General features: G+C 37.7%; 1 protein-coding gene across 1 annotated transcript in view; it reads left to right on the top strand.

Annotated features, from left to right (window-relative positions):
* The window catches only part of LRP1B (LDL receptor related protein 1B), a 1,171,881-nt gene that overhangs the window by 1,050,840 nt on the left and 106,675 nt on the right, over nucleotides 1-14,366 (top strand). The window contains 4 exon segments of the mRNA XM_067549510.1: nucleotides 579-701; nucleotides 6,813-6,935; nucleotides 7,191-7,328; nucleotides 12,820-12,954. Of these exon segments, the coding sequence (XP_067405611.1) occupies nucleotides 579-701; nucleotides 6,813-6,935; nucleotides 7,191-7,328; nucleotides 12,820-12,954 (519 nt within the window).

Consider the following 14,366-nt stretch of genomic DNA (forward strand, 5'->3'; position numbering starts at 1 on the left):
TTGCATCACTACCTGGCAGCATTCTGTCCTGTACTCAAGTCCTATGCCCTCAAAACTCCACTGCAATAATGAAAAGCTCTATGGAGGGAGATAAAATAAGCTCCTTCACTAGAAGTTTCCAAAAAGAGTGTGGATAGCCATCTGTCTTGAATGGTTTAGACACAACAAATCCTGCATCTTGACAGAGAGTTAGGCTAGATGACCCTTGTGGTCCCTTCTAACCCTATGGTTCTATGATTTTAAGATATTTTAATGATTATAGATGCTGAATAACTGCAAAGGGAACATGTTATGTGGGGTGTCTGTTGCCTGACTCCTGTACCTCCTTCACTGGCCTTAGCCCCTCAAAGTCACACAAAATGAAGAAAGCAATAAGTGTCTATCGTATGTTGGGGAAAATATACTGAATGGCCATGTCCCCATGTTTCCGCATGCCCATCTCAAGCTTTCCCCATGGAATTTGGCCCATTCAATTATGCTCCATATTTCATTAGCTGAGGGTAGCACATGGACAAATGAAAATAGGGTGCATTTGTTTTCTTTATACCATGAATTCACAATTTATTTATTTCTTCAAGGGGGAAATATATGTAAAGCCGATGAGTTCCTGTGCAACAATTCACTTTGTAAACTCCATTTTTGGGTCTGTGACGGAGAAGATGACTGTGGAGATAACTCAGATGAAGTCCCTGAAATGTGTGGTATGCCTTTTGTTATTTCAATGCTTTGTACTCCATGTACTGAAGTGAATTCACTGAAATGAATTACACTTACAATCTTCAATTTAGGAACATATAGAACTTACTTCATTATGTCTTTTCTGTCAAAGAAACTAAATAAATTATGCTTTTCCTCATTTTACTTTTAAAGATTTGTCTTAAATATTGGTATACAAACAGTATGGTTAGATAAAAACAAAACTTATATTAAATTATATTATTCTATAATTCAGTGCAGATTTTAAAATCAGAAATGGCCATAAGCAAATATCTTTTTTTTCTCTCTCTCTCTCAAATGGGGTTTATAGTTACTCGGATACATCTCTGAGCCAATACTTGTACTTGTATTACAAAATTCTAGAAAGAATATTTCTAAGAAAAAAATATTGTGAACTGAAATGATTCATTATGCAAAATAGTATTTGTACATTGCAGTTATGTGGGAACTCCAAATTTAGAAGAGGGCAGAGTCCATTTGCTTTTATTTTGCAATCTGCATTACTTGTGTTGTGCTCATTGTTCAATAAGGAGTTAGAGAGATGTATGCAGTGCTGAAAAACAGTTTGTTGTCTAACTCACAAAATGACATGGGCTTCAGTGAAGGTAAGCCACGTGTCGTCATGGCTGGGACTTATACTGTAATGGTCTATTCACATAAGTGAACAATTAAAGAGAAAATGTAAATTAAGACATTAGATAATAATTCTTGGGTGTGAAAGCAATCAGATAATAAAATAACATACCCTAAGAGGTCATTAAGACACTGTCGAAAGCAATGTACAAGATAAAATGAGATTTAACACTGAAGAAATGGAGAAGAAAAATACTAAACTTGTACGTTTTAGGTATTTCCAATTCAGCCCTCACTATTGTATCTAAATGCAATGTAGATATAAAAGCAAAAATTATATTAAAAGGCCATTCAGGTTGAACCAGGGCAGAAACCTTCCATTTACCCAAAATTTTAAGTACAAGGAAATGTCAAATTAAGGAAGAGGCCCTACCTGTACTGTAGTTCCCAGAAATCAAAGTACCTGCTGTCAGTGGCCCACTGCAACCCAACGTAGAGAAGTCCTAGATTCGTATTCCTGTTCCTCTTATATAAAGGCTCAGAAGAGGGTGTAGTAAGAAATACATTATATGTGAGCTTCTGTTCAGTTATCCTATGCAATATTTCTCATTGATTGACTGAAAGAATAACAGATGAATTAAGTTTTGAATAAGTTACCGTTTGTTAAATGGATTATTTCATGATACTGCTCTATTGTGGTTACAGCAGTATACACACCATGACAGTTACATGTAATTTATATTCATAATTCTCATATAAAAACTACATTAAAAGAACATTAAAGTTTGGAAATGAAGAAGTTAAGATTGCTTGCACACCTATAATTGAGTCTGTTTTGCATGTGCATTAGGAGTCTGTTTTTACATGATCACATATTGTTTATAAAATAATATAATATAATCTTAAAATCATATTATTTTATGTTATGTTAGGTACACATATACTGAACTTCTCTATTTTTATATTCTATTGCATTATACAATCATAGTGTGGAAGAGACTTCATCTAGTCCAACACCTTGCACTGTGTCAGGACCAAGTACAACTAGACCATCCCTGATAAGTGTTTGTCTAACCTGTCCTTTAAAACCAACAGTAGGATTCTACATCCTTCCTTGGAAGCCCTTTGCAGAGCTTAACTATCCTTATAGTTAAAAAGTTTTTCCTAAAAGCTAACCTATATTTCCCTTGCTGCAGATTAAGTCCATTACGTCTTGTCCTACCTTCAGTGAACACAGAACAATTGAACACCATCCTCTTTATAACAGTCCTTAACATACTTAGAGACTATTATCAGGTCCCTTCAGTCTTCTTCTCTGAAGACTAAACATACCCAGTTTTTTTAAGCTTTCTTCGTAGGGCAGGTTTTCTAAACCCTTTTGTCATTTTTGTTACTCTCCTCTGGACACTCTCCAAGTTCTCCACATCTTTCTTAAAGTGTGACACCCAAACTGGGGCATAGTACTCCAGCTGAGGCCTCGCCAATGCGAACCAGAATGGGTCAAATATTTCCTGTGTCTTACGTACGACACTTCTGTTCGTATTACTCAGAATACTAGCCTTTCTCGCAACTGCATTACGTTATTGGCTCATATTCAATTTGTAGTCCACTACAACCCCAGATCCTTTTCAAGCAGTACTACTGCCTAGCAAGTTATTCCCCATTTTGTATTTTTGCATTTGATATTTTCCTTCCTAAATGTAACACTTTGCTCTTGTCTTCAGTGAATTTCATCTTGTTGATTTCAGAGCAGTTCTGCAGATTTGTCAAGGTCATTTTGAAGTCTAATCATGTCCTTCAAAGTACATACAACCCTTCCCAACTTAGTATCATCCTCAAATTTTATAAGCATACTTTCCACTTCATTATCCAAGTCATTAATGAAAATGACCTGGGGCAGGCCCCTGTTGTACCTCACTAAACACTTCTTCCAGGTTTGACAGAGAACCATTGATAACTGCTCACTGAGTATGGTCTTTTAACCAGTTATACACCCACCTTATAGTACTTTCATCTAGATCACATTTCCTAGTTTTTGCATATGAGAATGTCATGTCATGGGAATGTATCAAAAGCCTTACTGAAATCAAGATATAGATATAGATATATTCACATCTACTGCTTCTCCCCTATCCACTAAGCCTGTCAAAGAAGCGCATGTGTCATTTTTCTCTTTAGAAAGTTAGTCAGTGTCACCTTTTCGATGCTGAAATGAAAGTTTGATACTTTGACCTTTTCAATGAGTAAATAATATAAGCACTCAGTTCTTTTTAAAAATTTAAAGGATAAAATAATATAAATTAAAATAATATCAAAATAATTAAAATATATTAAAATAAAAAGCCAGGGGTTCTGGCAGCAGCCAGGGCTGCCTGACATCTGAGGTGGAAGATGGTCCCTGGGTAGTTGGGGAAAGCAGACACAGTGAGGCAAAAGCCCTCCCTCTGACCCAGACCCAGTCACAGGTCATCCCTTACACCTCTCCTCTCCTGCTACTTGCTGCCCCAGGACCATTGCTTTGCCTTGGACCCCAGCCGAAGTGAGAGTCAAAGGAGGAGGGGCATTGTGGAAGTGCTGCCATTTGGTGCAGGGCAGAGGGATGGTCCATGGGCTGCAGTGGGGTGTGAGAGGTGGGTGGGTTGCAGTTGAGGAAGAGCAGTGGCAAGGGCTGGGTCTGTGGTAGAAGGGAGGATAGCTACACCTCACTGAGACAACTCTCCTGGATTCACCCCCTTCCTCTGCTTCCTCAAGGAGTCAGGAGGCTGGGGAGATGGGAAGTTGGGGAAGGCAGTCTTAGAGAGGCAAAGGGGGATCCAAGTATAGCCAGCTACCTATCTCCCAGGGGTATCTTCCCATTAGAACCAGCTCTGGACCCTGCTTCACTTTATCTCCCACCTGTTGGTACTGGGTGCTTAGTGATCAGTGTGGATACCAGTGAGACACGGTACACCCGATTTGCAAATCAATAAGCTTTAATGTGCAAGGTTTTCTATAGATATACTAGTTAGATACAAAACCTAAAATTAACTATAATATATCATACTCACTAAACCTAGAGAGCTAAGCAGTCATTCAGAAGACTGTATACAGGAAGGGCTTTCTTCAGGGGTCCTGCCAGGGAGTCAGTGGATCCTGTGGTCTGATCGGGCGGGAGCTCTTCCTACAGAATCAGGTGTTAATGGCGTGCACCCCTTTGTCTAAGTAGTGACTTTTTATACCTTTCTGTACACAACTTTCACCTCATTACCTATCTATTAATTATTATATATTCTATCACCTACATCAGGTTCTCACCCTTAACCACATTCCATTCTCACCACAATAATTGGGGTTGTCAAAACAACATCTGGTAATAAGAGGGGCGGTAAACAAAATATGCCCATTGGCAATGGAAAAATGTATCCCCAGACATTCAAGGATAACTTGTTGTTCCCAACACCATTATCTATGTGCAGTTGCAAGCATACATGTTATGTGGCGTGGTATGCAGAAACTGCGAAATCTGCAAGGTTACTCAGTATTTCTATTTGTCTCTGCCAACTGGAAGATGTCGGAGACCAGAATAGTCAAGCAAACAACTTAAGCCTCAAGTGGTCAAGCAACTCAAATTGCACTAGGTCTCCAACACTGCCATTTTCCCCCTGCACAAACACCTCTAAGCCCCTCTCCCTCCTTCCTTAGAGGGTGTGGAACTTAATGGACATGCAAGCACAGAGCTTGAAGGATTTTAGTTGAAACTCACTGATTAAAGACATAAGAACATAGGATTGGAAGGAACTCCTGAGTCATCAAGTCATTGAGTGCAGTCCTCTACTATCTCAGGCAACCATGAAATATAACCCCTTTATTAAATTTATCAAGCTCCATCTTAAAACTGGTTTGTTTCTTGCACCCACTAATCCTATTGGAATGGTGTTCCAGAATTTCACTGCTCTGATGGTTAGAAACCTTCCTCTAATTCCAAGTCTTAATTTATTCATGACCAGTTCCTCTGTGAACGTTGCCCTTTATCTTACATAGCTTTTCCCTCCATGGTGCTTACTCCCCTCCTATATTTATAGATAGCAATTGTATCTTCTCTCAGCCTTTGTTTTGCTCACAAATTCTCTTACCACAACTTGCTCAATTTTAGACTGCAGCCCTAAACAATTTTAGTGTTTACTGTAGCCGTCTGAGCCTTCATAAATTGAAATTAGGGTTGCCATAAGCTCTGACTGCAATCAACTAGCTGTCTGAACCAGCTCCTCTAAGCAGCCAGTGTGGCTCCCATTCAGGGACAGATCAGCAGGACTGCCTGCTCAGTTTCTGGTCTATGAGAAAGTAGAGGTAGAGAAGTGCCAGCTGCCTCTCGATATTCAGCAGTGGTCATCACTGTTAGTAGAAGAAAATAAAAGGTTGATCCCACTGAGCAGAGGCACAGAAAAAACAAAGAAAGAACAAATGGAAAAGATGGTATGACAAGAAAGATGACACAGGTGTGGACAATCAAGAATGGGTCAAATATGAACAAGATAAACCAATTAAAGAGAGTTGGTGCTTCTGAAAGAGAGCATAATAAGCCACTAGAAAAAAATACATAGAAATGATGGGGGCAGAAAAGACGAAATAATATAGAGATGGAGAGAATATGGGATTAATACATGGGGAAAAAAAAGAATCAAGAGATCTGGGTTATGCCCCAAACTGTGCCAGTGCTTCATGACCTCAGGCAAGTCACTCCATCTCTTTGTGCTTAAGTTTTCCTATCTATAAAATGGGAACAATGATACTTACTCAGCTTTGTAAAGTTATTTGAAATCTATGGATTAAAAAAATTGTGAATATATGTATTATTAACTAATTTAGTATATTTAAGATTGTTTATATCATATTTTCCTCACAGATGTCCTTTATCTCTTATGAGTTTAACAGAAAAGGAGGGGGTAGCTACTATGTACCATGAACATTTTCCCACTTTCTATTGACAATTATACATGATTGTTAGCATAAACAGCTGGCTCAATTTCAACACCAGATAAGGTTTTGAGCAAGTCCAATGTCTCCTGCCTCCTTTAAAAAAAAAAAAAAAAAAATCAACTATAGCCTTAATAATTATCTCATTTGCCATCCCCAAAATTCTAATTTCAGCCCTATAAAATGGTAAAATGTTCATAAAGCAACAACTGCTTAAATGCCAGCTCATTACACCAGGAGGGCATAAAATCATAGAATCATAGAATATTAGAGTTGGAAGGGACCTCAGAGGTCATCTAGTCCAACCGCCGGCTCAAAGCAGGACTAACCTCAGCTATATTCACCTCATGCAAGAGCACCTCACCAAAGCAGGGCTAACCTCAGCTATATTCAACCTCATGCAATATTCACATTTCCAGCATGCTATACTTACATATCCAGTGCTTACTTACCACACTGGAAGAAGGCACAACAGACAGACTGATAAGATTTATAAGCAACTGATTGTTGTATAAAAGAGTGTTGTTATTCTATATTAATGGATGCTATCTGATGTTTTCTTTCTACAGTCAAATTTCCATGCCCCCCAACAAGACCCTACAGATGTAGAAACAACAGGGTTTGTCTGCGACCTGAACAGATTTGCAATGAGATTGACGACTGTGGTGATAACTCAGATGAAGATCACTGTGGTAGGTGGAGTTACCTTTTAAGGCATTTATATTTTTTTAAAAAATTAAAGGCAAATTGTATTACAAAGTTCTAATTGTCCTTAAGAAAAGCTTAATTGAAAAGTTATGGGTTATAATTTAAATCTCAAGCCAATTAGGCTTGACATCTTTGCAACTCCTTAATGCTTCATGGTCATTTCCATTTTTATGTGCAATTAGTCTAAACAATATGAAATGCTAATCTTTTTGTGATTTTTTTCATTTGTAATTATGTAGATAAGAGCCCATATAAAGCAAGACCTTGTAAAAAGGATGAGTTTGCTTGTAGTGATAAGAAATGTATACCCATGGAGCTGCAGTGTGATCGATTTGATGACTGTGGAGATGGTTCAGATGAGCAAGGATGCAAAATAAGTGAGTTTCGTTGATAAACTTTCCGGTTTTTGTAGCACAAAAGAAGCACAAATGCTTGTAGCACAAAAGAAGTAATAAAATGGGACTATTTTTTCATGCAGAACCTACCCAAGAAAATAGAATTTTTGTTAACATAAAAAAGTATAACCCATGCTGTGTCCAAATTAATGTACCTGAGACCAACTGTTTAAAGTAGAGTATGAATAAAATAAACAACTTTTCAAAATAATAAAGTTATTTTGCTACTGAGAAAAAACAACTATCTGATCCTCCAAGGAGTGACTCAATCCAATTTGAGCTTCTTTAGTTGTTTAAATTGATTATATTTCATTTCATACCTATTCTTCTCTATCAAGATAAATAAAAAGGTTTTGTGATATGAAACTCTTGATCTGAAACAAAATCACTGAAACTAAGCTGACAAAAGCAACTTGAGAAAACTTTGGTAATTAGCTTTTCAAGACCTGCTAGAGTCACACAGATTTATTTTAATAAATTCAATGAGCTAAGAACTTTCACCTAGATTTTATTGCAAAAACAACGAGAGTCCTGTAGCGCCTTAAAGACTAACAAATTTCTTCAGGCATAAGCTTTCGTGAGCTGCAACCCACTCCGTCAGATGGAGAAGTGGGTTGCAGGCCACGAAAGCTTATGCCCACAGAAATTTGTTAGTCTTTAACATGGTACAGAACTCTCATTGTTTTTGCTGTATACAGACTAACACGGTTACCCCTCTGGAACTAAATTTTATTAACATACTTTTATTGTTCAGAAAATACATTACATTATAGTACATTGTGGCATTTTAGGTTGTTTTTTGAGGATGGTTGCAGTATGCTAAGAAAGCCAGCCATTTCCCAAATCCATGCAGCTGTAGTTAATTCAGTGTGAGCTAGAATCATTCTAGAATGTATGATGGAACCTCTCACAACTGCTCTCTTTACTTTTCCATTTGTGGCTTGGCCATTTGTGGGATGTAGAAAGTTGGTCTAAGGTTCAGTTGAATAACTCTGCTAATATATTTATTCAGACTTTTTTGAACTTCTTTGATCTGACAATCAAGCTGAAAGTCTCATATGAACAGGCATTTCTGTGAGATTTCCAGTACTATCTGGTTCTCTGTGTCAGAAGTATGTTTTTTAGAGTAATCTGTCATTTTGTGAGTTGGTTTCACTACAGTGACTTTCACTTGCATTTGGCACCATTATTTCTCAACAACAACAAACAGAAAAGAAAAAAAGACACACCACTAAAGGAAAAATATTATCTCAATTATGTCTCTTGCAGTAGCGTTTTCCCATTAGGGCCTAAAACATTTTTTCTGGTTTCAATTTGAGAACCTTACACACCAGCTTCTCAGTTTTCCTAACAGACAGCTTCCCCTCCAAGTATCAATGGAGCAAGGGAACAGCTTGAGGCACTTTTCCAGGGATATAAGGAATAAAATCTGCCCACTCAGCTTCCTTACAGGATGAGAAGCTCACCTGAAGGGATGCAGAGCCTTGAATTTCCCAGCTTCATCTGGCAAGCAATGGATTTAAAGTTTTCCTGAAGTGCAAAGATACCTGCCTTATATCCCCTTTCTTTCTACTACCAGAAGAAAAAGGGATTTTTGCCAGCCAGTTGGCTTTTCCATTAGGCCTGGTATCTGTCTCATGTATGTTCAAGAATGTCATGTAGTTCATAATAATTTCAAGCTAATTTTGTGTAATTCCTTATTTCAAAGACTGCCCTATTTAGGCACACTGTTTTAATCAGGTTAACCAAGCAACTTTGTTTAATTCACAAGATCTCTTTGTGATCACAAAAAAAAAGAAAAAGAAGCATCCTGATTTTATTCCCTGATATCCCAGCCACCTCAGATATGAGCCTTTCAAAATGGAGAAATCATACCGATCCCCACTCAGTGCAGGGAATATGGTTTCTAAAGAAAGGAAGTTCCACATAAACACCTTCAAGTTGCAGGAATCTAGGTTAGCCTTCTTAATGTTCAGTAGACTAATGTAGGGAAAGACCATCTTTATAAACCTTGATTTCATAGCAGTCACCATGTACCTGAACCAGCTGGGTAACATGATAAACCTGGAAGAATCTTAAAGGAGTCTCTCCTCCTTTAATTTTTCTGGATGGAAGTGATCCTGCTTTCAAGATAACCCAGAACAAGTATGTACTAGCTAAGCCAATCCAGTGTTCTTTCAGGAGAGTGTTTCCTAATGGCAAAGTCTTTCAGCACATGCCAAAAAACTGGGGGGATCCCTTTCAGAGATTTGTTTGCAACTTAGTTCACTGCCAAGTGTGTGAAGTGTTCCCTTTTTTAGCAGAAGGTATTGGATCAGTGCTGGCTCAGGCACATTTATTTTGTGGACCTTTCCCCTGTTTTTTATATTTTTTATTCCTCCTGTTTATCTAGAGGATCTTAAAAGTAATGATCATCACAGAACTCCTTTATTCCTGATTGCTTGACCTTGACTGGCCAAGGTGGGCTTGGTACGTGACTTGCTGATGGTCTTCCATAGTGTAAGAATCTTTCTGCCTTGATGCAAAGACCACCCAGAGCCTTATGTCTGTAGTCCTGGTTTATGATAAAGCACTTTTGAAGGTGTTGGACCTCTCTAATAGGATAGGTCAGACAAGGCTGCATCATGACAGAATATTTTTTTTAATTTTGACTTGAGTATGGGCATTCATTTTAAATATGATGCAAAGCAAGTTATTTTTCTTTAGTTGGTTGGTTGTTCCTTTTTTGTGAGACAAGTTAAAATACCAGACATCTTAGTTTTTCTATAGAAGGAGTTTGTCAAAAGCCTAGGCCATAGCTGCCTTAGGGTCCAAGCCTTTGTGTAAGTTGGTAAAGGGAGGAACGTTGGGATCTTCATCCCTGGAATCACGTTTCTTGAAGGCCAGGACCTTTCTCCATCCTCCAATTAGTTTGCCTATGAACCCTGAGGAGTATGAATCTGGGCCTTCTCAGCTTGTATAAATCTTCCTTTGAGACTCTGTAGTTCTCTCCCTGAAGATAATTTCCTGGGTTCTCTAGGCTGGTCACCTCAGCCTAGAGAATGGGAGAGTTTTCCATTAGCCTCCATGTTTGGTTTTACATAGTAATAAGATGGTCTTTCACACTTACCCTTGTTTTTCCAAAATTTCTGTCCCCCTTTTACTTCATCATCATCCTTCCCTTTCACATTTTTCACAAACCTATGTAAGGAAAAGAAAAGCTTTTTCTGAGATTTGAAAAGGAAACTGAATCTATTTTCATTCTCTTCAATGGTACAGAGAAATCCAGATATGTCATAGCCAAAGTCCATTATCCAGGAAGTTTAGAAAGCTACAGAAGTTTAGTGTCCACCAGGGCTTAGTGTCAACTCCACTACAACATGTCTACATGATTAGTGTCTACCGAGACTTAGTATCCACTCCACTACAACCATGTCCATAGCCAGATGGGGTGCATCTATGGACAAGCTTCACAAAGCTATACTTAGTGTTCCAAGCACTCTGTTTCTACACACTAAGTTAAATATACAGGAATCTGCAACACAGCCACAAAGCAGTGCTTGGAGAAGGGTTTTGGTGAGAAGGTTTCCCTTTGAGGGAATGGCTAAAGAAATCAGAGAGTTGCCTTTCCCTTGATTCCTCTATTTAGGGTGTTTGTCATAGAGAACTACTATAGAGAACCAGTCTCTCTGCTGCCAGTTTTTAACTGTGCAGACTATCACCCTACTTGGCTTTCTAAGCCCAGGCTTTGACAAGAGATCAACCTTCATAGTTAGGAATATGCAGTAGCCTAACATGCTTTCTTATTTGAAAGAAATCTAACTGGAAAAGCAGAGGAGGTAAAATCCTACATAGTGGTTCATTGTCACTCTGCCTGGCAAAGTGAATGAGGAGAGGGAACTCAACATCTGCATTTAGCCACAAAAAGCAAATTAGCTGGCAAGTGAGAATATAATTTGCCTTCTCCTTCAGCCTTAATTAGATCTGGGAAGAATAAAAATTTATGAACGGAAATATTAAACTAACATTTTTCCTAATTTTATTTAGCATCCATAAAGTTTTCTATGTGATTTGAATTACAAATTTATTTCGCCTATATTATTTTTCTTACTCCTACTTTTTGAAGTAATTCTGTTTTGCAAACTATTAAAATAATTGTTTTGGCTCTCTTTAAATTTAAATATTGCAGATTTAAAACAGCTTTAATTTCTGGCATTTTAAGGTGTAAGCCAAACCTTCTATGTTAACTCCATTTTTAGTGTTTAACATCATTATAATTTCCTAAAAAAAAAAAGAAAAGTTTATGATGATATGACATACTATCACTGATACTGTTAGTTTTTCAGTGACGTCATAATGCATTTCTTAGAGTTATCATGGTAGACTAAATGTGGATATAAGGCACTGGAAGAGATGAGTCAGAGTTCAGTAAACCTCTCTACCTCAATTAAGCAGTCTAATCACTGGGCAGGAGTAAAAAAAAGCAACTCCCTCCTCCCCCCCAACCAAAACATAGCCGTGTTTATAATGGAAATACCAAGAGATACTTATCTAATGAGCTAGTGGATGCTGCAGTACTTCTTTTTTGAGATTTTTCTGATGCTGTGTAGCCTGCATAATAATAAAAAATGAGATATACATAAAGATGTGTATCGCTATTTTATGGTTTTGATATTTTAGCCATCATGAAATAAAAGAAAATAAAAGTATTTCTTATACAGTAATCTTAAAATTCCTCTTGTCCTGCAGAAGATAAGTGTTTGTTTTTTAACAGGAACTTGGTGTCAGAATTCCCCACAGCACAGGAGGAATTTTAAGGTTCTTACATGTTAGTTGTATGGATGGACAGTATTATATGTAGTTGAACAAATACATATAATCAGTAAAATACCCACTGCTAAAATTCAAATGGATATTTATTAGATGAGTGACTAAAAATGAATAAGTTATCTGAAAAATTGAGCTTCTTCTTTCCATGTGAAACATCCACAACCGGCTTTCAGTTTCCTTATATTTGTTTGTTATTCAGAGAGATTTGAGAGGATTTTTGTGTGTGATTGTTTGTTTGTTTTTTAATGTTTTGGCTTCATCACAAATTTAGTTATCTGCAAATAAGCCATAATCAGTCAGTGTTGATTAATTGGGTAGGGATTGATAAAGAACATGGTATTGTTTCTGTTCCCTAATTGGATGAGAGTTCAGGCACTTCCTTTGTGAACACCCACGTCTGTTTCCACAAACAACTTGTTTAAATATTTATGCCAATAAGAAGTCAGTTGCACAAATGTTTGTTGAAACTAAACACAATGCAATTGTGAGCATGACTGAAGTGAATTTGAAATCTTTTGATGTATTTAAGCAACTTTAGTCATTACAATCAAATTTGTTTAATTAAATAGAATGGATCATAAAAGAATCAGAAAGAAATACTAATAAAAGTATTTTACCAGTTATAGATATACCATTTTACCAATGTACAAATCTATTCCCCTAGGTCTCACTGAATATACCTGTGAAGATGACGTGAATCCTTGTGGAGATGATGCATTCTGTAATCAAACAAAATCATTAGTTTTCTGTCAGTGTAAACCTGGATTTCAGAGAAACAGGAGGAATAGGCAATGTGAAGGTACACTATATTTCCTTTTCGGCGTGCTTTAAAGCTTTGTATCGTAAAAGTGTGTAAAAGAATTACTAAGTAAATTAAATTATTGCTTTTAGAATCATAGAGTTTAAGGCCAGAAGGCACCATCAGATCATCTAGTCTGACCTCCTGAATATCACAGGCCATCAACACCATGCAGCACCCGCACACTAAAACCAAGAACTGAAATTAGGACAAAATATTACAGCCCTGAGGAGACCAAACTATTAGGTGCCAGAGACAGAGAATAGGAGGGACTAAGATGTACCAATGCCCCAGGCCACAGAAAAATGACAGAGAAATGATTATGAGACATACCCAGGTAATCCTGTCAAATGTCCCGCACCCACATGCTGCAGAAGAAGGCAAAAAACTCTGAGCTTGAGGAAAATTCCTTCCTGACCCCACAGCTGTTGATCAGTTAGACCCTGAGTATGTGAGCAAGAACTAGCAGCCAAGCACCCAAGAAAGAAAATGCTCAGTGCCACCTCAAAGTCCTGGCCCACCCCATTCTATGTCCCATCTCCAGCTGTGGCCCTCATTGATGCTTCAGAGGAAGGAGATTAAAAACCCCCATAATTCCTGCCCCTGCAGGTGGCTAACTGAAACCCTGAAGCATGAGCTTTTAGGAAGACACAAACTGGAAGTGAGCCCCGGAACTGCTGAGCATTGCCCCTGCCATTACAAGCCATCATATCATACAATTGCACTCATAAATTTGTACAGCTACTAAAGATCACAAATAATTATGGGAGGTCATTTTACATCTGAGAATTGTGGGTAAGTAAATAATTGGACTGCAAAACTAACCACACGTGATATACTTATAATATGGAATACCAACTCTAGGAATTTGATTGTTTTACTCTGGCTCTAATTTAGCAATGCAACTTGAAGAATTAATGTCACAAGAACGGTCACAGAATAAATGTATTTCAATTAGAAGGAATAGACTTACTGACATCCTCTTGAGTTTATAGGATTCTTTATTAAAAGTGTACTGCAAAATGAAATTTTAATACTTCTGAGAGATATGAGACGCTCCGTTATGGTTTTTCAGATATTCCTTCAACAATGCTAACATATGCTCTTCATTGAGGTGGCCTCTGCATATTCATCCTTGTGAGGTTGTGTGCCCTGGCATCACTGAACTTTAGGAACCTTTTCTGGAAGCAGAACCAACCCCCTGTGACACTGCATAGTCATAGCTGAGGTTATAAAAAGGCTGTTGTAGACCTAACCACCTCAGTTCTTGCATTTATGTAGCCAGAGGCAGATACAATTACTCCTTTTCTGTGACCAGAGTGATTTTTTCAGGAGGATTAATCAAAATCTTATTTAATTTCTATCCTTGCACAAGCCAAACATAAGAATCCTGAATGGTTCAATGAAAGTGA

This window comes from Emydura macquarii, unplaced genomic scaffold (genome assembly GCF_026122565.2).
Source record: "Emydura macquarii macquarii isolate MOO-44397 ecotype Brisbane River unplaced genomic scaffold, CSIRO-AGI_Emac_v2 contig_1253, whole genome shotgun sequence".
In the NCBI taxonomy this organism is placed as follows: domain Eukaryota; kingdom Metazoa; phylum Chordata; order Testudines; family Chelidae; genus Emydura; species Emydura macquarii.